At 35.9% G+C, this 9536-nt stretch overlaps 1 protein-coding gene across 1 annotated transcript in view; it reads right to left on the bottom strand.

Annotated features, from left to right (window-relative positions):
* The window catches only part of LOC110112864 (GDSL esterase/lipase EXL3), a 5591-nt gene extending 3446 nt beyond the window's left edge, over nt 1-2145 (bottom strand). The window contains exons 1-3 of the mRNA XM_020845242.2: nt 1834-2145; nt 1625-1752; nt 1312-1545 (exon numbers count right to left, since the gene is read on the bottom strand). Of these exons, the coding sequence (XP_020700901.1) occupies nt 1312-1545; nt 1625-1752; nt 1834-2092 (621 nt within the window). The 5' untranslated portion in view covers nt 2093-2145. The remainder of the gene's footprint in view (nt 1-1311; nt 1546-1624; nt 1753-1833) is intronic.
* Nucleotides 2146-9536: the final 7391 nt, after the last annotated feature.

The following is a 9536-nucleotide window of genomic DNA, read 5'->3' as shown; positions in this document are numbered from 1 at the left end:
GACTCCGCCGCACCGCGCGATCCCACGCGACCGCGCCGCCCGCACTCGCGCGTCCCTGGTCGGGTCAGGTCAACCCGGCAACCTGCCGGGTCGGGTCCGGGTTCGCATTTCCGACTATCCTAGGAGTTCTCTATATAATGATTTTGAAACCCTAGCCCTCTTTCAACTCTATTGGATACCCTACTCTATCTTTTTTCATGTCTTAGATCATCATCAAAACCTCAACTCCAAACATCATCCACCCTCCCATCTCCCTTCCTCTCATCTACTTCAAGTACAAGTAAATTTTTTAATTTTAGAATTTTTTATGTCTATTATCATGCACCATAATTGTAACTTTTTAATTTTGTTTTGATGAAGTTTAAGTGATCAAATATTCAAATTCTATAAAAATTGAAGTTTTCTCTGTTAAAAAGTACAAAGTGAATGATGTTTTTACTATATTGCAATATTGAATAAGACACATCATACTTTACATCCAACCAAACATATAATTCTAATGCATTTATTTCACAAAAAAACAAAACTCTAAATGTTTAAAAAACTTTGCATTTAATTGACTATACATTTCAAATAAGACTAATTTCTTTTTCTTAGGACATTTATGTCAATTGAGTCAAATTCATAAATACATATACGTAAGACTCGAATTCAAAACCTCTTAGTTGATTTTCAAAGCTTCTAATGATTAGATCGAAAAGAGCTGCATTAAATTCTAAATTTAGACAAGACTCAAATTGGTCTGTTGATTGGAAGCTTAGGCTATAAACTAAGAGATCCTGAATTGAAGCTTGTATACTAGATGTGTGTGTGAGTCTACCTTAATTGGCCTAAATCTCCCAAAACAATTTCTAAATTTAGAAAATCAAACAATATCTTTGTGGGTCCTCACTTCTATGGTTTTGCTAAGAATGATAATAAATTATCCATAAAGTGTGTAGTACATTTTGTACTAACATGCTCTGATAAACTTTACTAATAAAATAAAATAAATCGTAGTATTTTACTTGGTCAACCAAGCAACCACTCATTTATTAAATCCATAGAAAATCCAGATTTATCTGTCGATCAAATAATACTGATTGGCTAACTATTCTACTGGTAAAGTTCTGATTACCGATGAAATTTTCCCACAGACCATAATTTGGACTGAAGAACCACTGTGTAAGACTTAAAAAAAAATGAATTTTTTTCGAAATAATAACATTTTTTTTTAACTTACGCATAAATCAATTAGAAATTAATTTAGAAATCTTAAAGAAGCTATTGATTATGGAAACAATTAATATATACAGCTAAACAAAAATTTACCTCAACAAAGCTGAGAGCCGAATGAAGGAGAAAATTAGCATAGGAAGCCATATCGTATTCCCTTCTCCTGAAAGGTGTAGTATAGTAAGTGTTGGCGACATCATCACTCCCTGCGCACACCACATATATGCTTCCGGCGAGAATCTTCGCCGCCCTCTCTTCTCCGACGATCGCCCTCACCCTCTGCTTGTACTCCCTGAACATATCCAGCTGCTCCGGCATTGATATCACCGACTGTTCCAAAATATAATAAAATAACAATTAATCGATTGACTATTGAAATCATGTTGATGAAGAGAGATAGCGATCATACCACTAGTTTTGATGTGAGAGGGTCGAAGCCGGAGCCGCCGGAGGCGAAGGTGACTCCGGTGAGAAGATCGGCCGGCATCAGCCCGCTAAGATACGGTGGCAAGTATTCTTTGACGCCCAACATTGAAGCTGATACATTTATCCGTTAAAGATTTAATTTTGAACAACAGTAAAGCTACAAGCTTTCAGATTGAAAATTTTAAATATTACCTATATAGTCGGAGGGGATCTTGCCATTACAGAAGCGGCCGGTGGCGAAGTGGCCGGGGAAATCTATCCCATATGGTGGGAAGTTGCTCTTGATGACGGTGCTCATGCCATTGTTGTTGCCGGTGTCGACGATGGAGTCGCCGAAGACGATGACTGCTGGGACTGTCGGAGCTGTCTTGTTCGATTCATTCGCAGCCCAAGCTTGGTTAGAACCAGAGCATGAAAGCTGAAGAAGAGCAAGAAAGAAGAGCAGCTTCATGGTGTCCTAGTTCGTTGCTCCTTTTGGAGTGTCTTGTTCCTTTCTTCTATTCCTTCAACACAATATTCTAGGTCAGGGTTTCCTTATATATATATAATTTGAAATGGTTTTAGCTGAACTTAGTTGTGGGATCATTAATGAAAAAGCTCCAGCAGTAGAAAAATGGCATTGATATGTATTTATTTAGGGTTGGGTCAATCTACATACCTACCTCTGCCCTCTGTCACTTTTTCTTTGGATTTTCAGCATTTAAGTCTATGTATTTTCAGGCTCTGAGAGAGTTAATTCTTCTGTTCTTAATGTCAGGAGAAAATTTAAGGAAAAAAAAAAAATCCCACTCAGATAATTTAAGTAAATTTTTATATTCGGTATTAATTCCTAATTATTCTGCATTATCTGATGCATAATTCACGTGAAGGCATTAATTTTCTCTTGCATAAATGACATGCGCTGTGAATGAGCTCATTGAATTTATATAGGGATTTTTATGCCCATGCTACTAATAAATCAAACTTTCGCAGTATTTTTTAAGATCTACTGTAGTGGTTTAAACACCTGCTAGATTATTTGCAATGGTTTAGAAACTGTTGTGCTGTATTTGCGTTCGTTAAAAAGACTTTAGCAAAGGTTTTATAAGTGTTGAAGTAGGAAGGCTTTAGCATCGTTTTTGACAGGCATTAAAACCGCTGCTAAAGTTATGAGTATTTAGGAGATTTTAGTAGCAGGTAAAACTGTTGTCTATACTTCTCTATCACAATGATATATAAACTGCCGCTATGAAATGCTGCGAAAACATCATATTTTAAGTAATGCCATTGAAGAACATAAATCTTCGTTAGTGAAATTAAAAAAAAATTATATGTATTCAATATTCTTTTTCTTCTTCACTTTATTTTTTTTTATTAAAGGGTTAAAGAGAGCTTATTATTCAAATTAATATTTTGTTTATGTTAATTATTAAATATTATAGAAATCCAAGTTTTAAACAGATGTAAATTGATGATAAGGCTTCAACCTAACAAAACCTAACTTTATTATAATTTACAGAGACTATTTGCCAAGTCCTTGCACTTCACTTACTACTTTAAGTCTTTAATCTTTAAATCGTATTATCTCCTAATAAAATATTTATTAAATATATAATCAGATTTCGTGCACCAAAAATATAATAATATAAAAAACTAAAGATATTGAATCTTAATTCGGTATAATTTATATATCATATTCTTTATTTTTGAAAAATAATTTTGATAGATATAAAATTTATAGTCAAAAATTATAATTTTACTCATAGAATAAACAATTGCATCAAATAAAAGAAGAAATTAGGATATATTTGGGACAGTGGTTGTAAAGTTGTTGTGTAGAAAATAACTTTATTGTAGCCCTAGAAAACAACTTTTCATCATAAAAATTTCTAAATAACAACGATAAAGTAGAGAAAAAGTAGTGGCCAAATTAAAGCTTCGTTTGGGACGGCTTTCTTACTGCTTTTAATTTATATGCTGGTAATAAAAAACTGCTTTAAAAGCAGTAAGAAAGTTGTCCCAACTGAAGACTAAGACTTTGTTTGGGATGACTTTCTTACTGTTTCTTAAAGCAGCTTTTTAGTATAAAAATTAAAAATATTTATACTAGAAAGTTGCTTTAAGAAGCAACAAGGAAGCCGTCTCAAATAAAACCTAAATTATTGTTGATATTTGAAAAGCAAAGCATCCAAAAAGTTGTTCCAAACAGATCCTTAATCTCTAAAAAAACAAATGTTTAATAAACCTAAGAAGAGCTTAGGATGATTTTCCCGCTCTCAATAAATGCATTTGGCATATGCTCAAAATTCTAAGAAAAAAAAACCATTTTGTATTTCAGCCACGGGATTATACACTCCTCAATTATATTTTGTCCACCCTGAAAAAAGAGGTTAATTCTGCCCTTTTTTAAACATCTTGAACAAAAATTTACTCAAAATTAATTCATCATAATATTTTAATTTAAAAAAGTATATTAAACAAGTTTCATTTAAAATTCAAATAGATGTATTTTATAATTCAAGAAATATCATATAAATTAAATACTATGAAATGTATTGCATACCAAAAAATTTTATATGATTTTATTTTTTCTTTTAGAATGAAAATTAGGTAATTATCTGGCATTATATTTGACTGCAGAGGTAGCTAAAGGAAGGGTAGGGGACTTACCACTGTCCTGGTTATTAACAGATAAGCTTTAGTTTATGAAAAAAATATATAGGTAAAGGAATGAAGGTGACCTACTGTTGTTATCTTTATGTAAACACAGATCCAGCTGGTATGTTCCTGAATATTCATATTATAAAAAATTGTATGAGAATATTATCAGACAGTTGGGAAAGTGTGAGAATAAGAAAATAAATTAATTAAATAAAAATAATAATTAATCAAAATTTGATTTTTTTTTATGTAGCTCATCTTTATCTGTTGTTTGGGAGCTTTGGCTGCCAACCAATTGAGATATTGGGTTTGATTCTTGCGTTTCTTGCGTATGCGATGTGTTAGTTTGTCTTAATTGACCTAAATGTCGACGATTGCGAAGGAGGTGGTTGGGGAGGAGATAGGTCGTCGGGAGCGGGAGCGCGGAGACGCATTGAATGAGCTAGGGCTTATTCCGATTTTCTCGTATAGAATGAGTTAGGTTGATTCCGATTTAGTGACGCAAATAAGCGGTTTAAGACCGTTGCAGTATCCAGTCTATGGCAAAACTGTAATTAATTTGTTGCTAATGAATGCTACGAAAATCCTACATTTTTAGTAGTGAGATAAAATAGATTCATATATTATATATTTATATGTATATTAATATATAAATGAACAAGTACTATTACTACAACAAGCCTTTATCCCACTATATAGGATTGATTACCTATAGGTGTGTCAATTTCGGGTCACGAGTCGGGTTCGGGTCGAACTCAAAAATGACCTGGCACTATTCGGGTCAACCCGAACCCGACCCGTTTTTACAAACGGATCGATTTACCGGACCCGACCTGACCTGCGGACACGGCAAGGCCGGGAGTAGCTTCATGGCATCGGCGACAGTGACGTCCGGCGGCAGCGAGCCTTCAACGCGGCAGCAGCGTCAGGCGTCCAGCGGCAGCTGTCACGGACTCACGGTCACGGGACGCGGGGGCAGTCAGTGGTCACGAATTAAGCGGCGGGATGCGACACGGGGCAGCCGGTCACGCGGTATTCGGTCAGCGGGCAGCGGTCACTCGGGGGTTAGCGGGTCACCAGGTCACGTGGGGCATCAATCACGCGGTATTCGGTCAGCGGGTCAGGGCAGCGGGGCAGCCGATCAAGCGGTATTCGGGCAGGGGGGGATTCGAAAATTTAAATTAAACGGGTTCGCGGGTTGACCCGGCAACCCGTAGGGTCAACCCGAAGCCGGCCCGTTTTAAAATCGGGTCGGGTCCAACCCGGATTTTCCGAGTCGGGTTTTCATGTCGTGTCAATTATTGACACCCCTAATTACCTATATCCATTTTCACTAGTATGTTCTATTAAGAGTTAATGTTTTGTGCTAGGAAGCTGCTTTCAAAAAAGTTGTTTTCTTCATAACAGCTTTACAAATTACAACCTTTCCTTTATCTAATAAAAAAATTATTTTTAATACTTTTGAAGTTTTTTTTTTAAGTTTGCCTTACTTTTTCTTATATAAGCTGGATCTAATACACCTACTCTCCTAACAATCATAAAAAACCAACATTAATAATATTAATATATCTTTAAATTTTAATCTTTATATTAAATTTTAATATAACAGTAATGAAAATAATTTCATATTATCTGACTGTTTATTTGGATATGCTGATCATTTTTTTAATTTTTCACATAATCATCATTATCTAGAACCTCCTAGATTAGTCATGCTTTTGATCTACTTTGGAACCACGTGGTTTATGATAAATTCTATTTTTTATTATTTTATTTTCCACGTAAACCTGCTTGATCTTAAAATATTAGCTCTATTAATGCAGGATTATGATGGCAAGAGTTAGGAGAGAATAAGGTAAAATATAATTTATTAATTATGACTTAGGAGGATGCAGCCCCCCTCACAAATGGCTTCCCTCAAATATTTTGTAATTATTGTTTTAATAATTATTTATCGATTTCATTTGGGACAACTTTTTAATATTTCTAAACTAATTTTTTAGTACAAAGAATTCTTATAAATAATAAATTTATAAATAAAAACTTTATAAAGCAACTTTTAGTTCAATTTTTAAAAAAATTGTATTAAAAAGTTGTTTTATAAAGTAGTAAGAAAGCTATCCCAAATAAAACTATAATATTCATCATCATGTCCAAAATTTTCTTTAACTCTATAAAGTTTATCTTATTTGATGTTTATGTACTTGTATTTTATTTTATTTTAAACCAAAATATATTGCAACAAAAAAGTGGTGTTACAATATATTTAAAGAAGGGACGAGAAAAGAAAACTACAGAAAAATCAAAACAAGGGGGGTTTACAACCCATTAGGCTCAGTATTTGGCAGAGGCTTCTTCCAACTACTCCGAAGCCAGGCGCGGGCCATCCAGTTTGGATCGGAGTGAGAACAGAAACACGCCAAGGACCAAACGAGCAAGAAACGCACCACCAAAGGTTGCCACGAGGCATGGCTTTAGATAAGTGAGCCCTAGCCACATTATTGCCCATAAACCAACAATCGCATCATCGAAATTTAAACCAAGCTTCAGCAAAACAGCAACCACCATAATTAAAAAATAACTCATAACGACTACCAACTAAAGCAGCAACCCAAAGGAGAGAGACCAACGAAAATCATCTCCGACCCCTACCACGTCTACCCCTCCCATGAGAGAAAACCAGCACATTAGGTCGGTCAGGCTGCACAGCAAATTCATCCACAGGTTCTTCATCTCCATTAGCCTCCGAAGAGGAATCAGACGAACATTGAAGCCAGTCAATTTGCAACCTCACACTCTCCCCCGAATTGACACTCACTTGGGAAACCAATGCCTCGGGTGAAATTAAATTAAGAGGAAGATCAACAAAAGGTCCAAGCACAGGAATAGTAGGCATCACAGGGTTAGAACCAGAGGGTGAGGAAAAACGTTCAACAGCTAGCAAAGCAGGAAGAACTGATGACCCAGAATGCACAAACACCACACTAGGTGAAACAACCTCAGCCAAAATACAAGGGGCAGACACAGTACCCACACAAGACAAAGGAATTATAGAGTTAATACCACCACCAGCTTCACTTGCACATTTACAGGATGCCAAGACAACTCCAGAGTTCGACAGAGGAGACAAAAACGTAGGAGAAACAACACCCACCACCTCACCAGAATCCACCAAATCCCCAGAACTAGCAGGGGAGAGAACAGGATTAGGACCGCCCAGAACACCAACATTAGACATGGTGGGACAAACCAAACCAACTTCTAAGTCGACCAAAACAGGGGATACCCCAATAGCCTAATCCAAATACTGCCCCCACAGGCTAAAAAAAAACTATTTCATCCCGAAAAGGCATAGACATAACAGGAGCACAAATAGCATCGGCTAAACCAACATTATCATTTATCAAAACCGCAAGAGCCACAGGGGGCAAGGAAACAAGTAAATCACTAACCATACTAGCAGGAGCCACCATAGTGACATGAGAAACAATCACACGATTAGACGGGGGATGAAGAAGAGGGCATTCAAGCTTTGAGTGACCCAAAGATTTACAGTGGGAGCAGTAAGAAGGAAAAGGGTCTATAACAACCAATTGTATATAGCCTAAGCCCTCGGAGCCAACCCAAATCTTATCAGGATACACCTTGGTTACATCAAGTTCCACCACCACGCTAGCAACCGACGGCCGCCTCGCAAAGGAAGTAGCCTGATCAATTTTAAGGGGTCTACCGAACATGGAACCGAGCCCCTGTAGAATCCTCGAGGCAAAGAGGTGTGGTCTCAGACTAAGAAAAGAGATCCAAATTGGGATAGAAGGAGATTCAATATCAACATCAAAGGTAGGGGATCATTTGAAAATTTTCTTGAAATAGTTGTTCACAAAATAGGAACGATGGAAAAAAAAAAATAATGCAGTAATCGGCCATATCATTCTCAAGCTTGATAAGAACATGCTTAGGGTTAAGAACAGTGATCGAGAAAACACCATTGAGTTTGAGATTGAAAAAAAAATTGTGAATCACTTCAAGTGAAGGTCTATGAGTCAGAAATTTACCAACTAGCACAAACTCGAAGGGAGCTGCAAGAGCTAGAACCTCCTCATCCGAAATCCAAAGTGATGTCAACCCCTGAAAAGATGAAATCTTAAGATCAGGGAAAGAAGAGTTCGAACAATGAGAGGAACCCACTAAAGCCTCACAAAATAACCGAGAAGAGGGGTTTCCCGTAAAAAAATTAGGATCCAGAAGTCGTTTACCCTCCATAAATACAGAAAACCAATGAAAACGAAAGAAATTAGGGCAGAAAACTTCCCTGAGAAGCCCAGAGAAGAGCGTAGTGACGAAGGAGACGGCGTAAGCTAGAAACCCTAGCAGAGCTCATTGAAATCAGTTACCCGTTGTATTTGTATTTTATTTGATTGATCTTATTATGGTTTTTATTGTAATCAAACTTTGGGTATAAGATAGCCTTATAAGACGCTCAATAGAGCTTTGGGTTGCCATCAATCTTGATTATCTAATGGCATGTTTTAAGTGTCATTAGGTTTAAGCCTAGAATTAGGAAAATATATAATTGACTTCTTATATTGAAATAGAAGGACTGAGTGGTACCTTTGTCCAAAACAAAAATAGTTCGCTTTCTTGCTCTTAAACATTATAAGATGGCTTCTCCTGCTAGTGGGGTTAGGAGTGTACGTAAATGAGTCGCGTCGAATCAAATATTTATTTAATCAAGTTTAGCTGGTTTATTTCTTATTGAACTCAAGCTCATTTATTAAGCTCGAGCTGGTGTTTTCTCTGCCTCCAATGGATGACCCAAGTTGGACAACTGGTTGGCCTTTCTGAGTCTGAATGCCTTCAGGGCCTTTTTTCTTTCTCTATGTTTTTGGGTTTCCAATATGTCTCTTTTGTGTTATTTTTAGCTTTATGATGTCTTTTTGTGGCATCTTTTGACCTATGTTTGTAGTCCACTTTCATCTATGGAATATAATTTTTCCAAAAATAAAAAATAAAAAAGATGAATGATTCTGATTTTGAGCTAACATTAGAGCAGTTCAAAATTGAATCATTGGAAGAAGAATTCTAAAAAAATTAAAAAAATATATATATATTATCTTTTAATATAATTATTACATGCTAGAAATTTTATGGAATAGAGTATGCATTTAATAAACTTAAATTTGTGCAAAGATCTATCATGTATAGATAACATTTGTAAGAGATCAAAAAAAAAAAAATTTCTAAAAAACCCAAAA

Source organism: Dendrobium catenatum, unplaced genomic scaffold, assembly GCF_001605985.2.
Source record: "Dendrobium catenatum unplaced genomic scaffold, ASM160598v2 original_scaffold_27042, whole genome shotgun sequence".
NCBI classification, from domain to species: domain Eukaryota; kingdom Viridiplantae; phylum Streptophyta; class Magnoliopsida; order Asparagales; family Orchidaceae; genus Dendrobium; species Dendrobium catenatum.
Note: the sequence above shows the minus strand (reverse complement) of the source record. Positions and strands in the feature narration are given on the sequence as shown.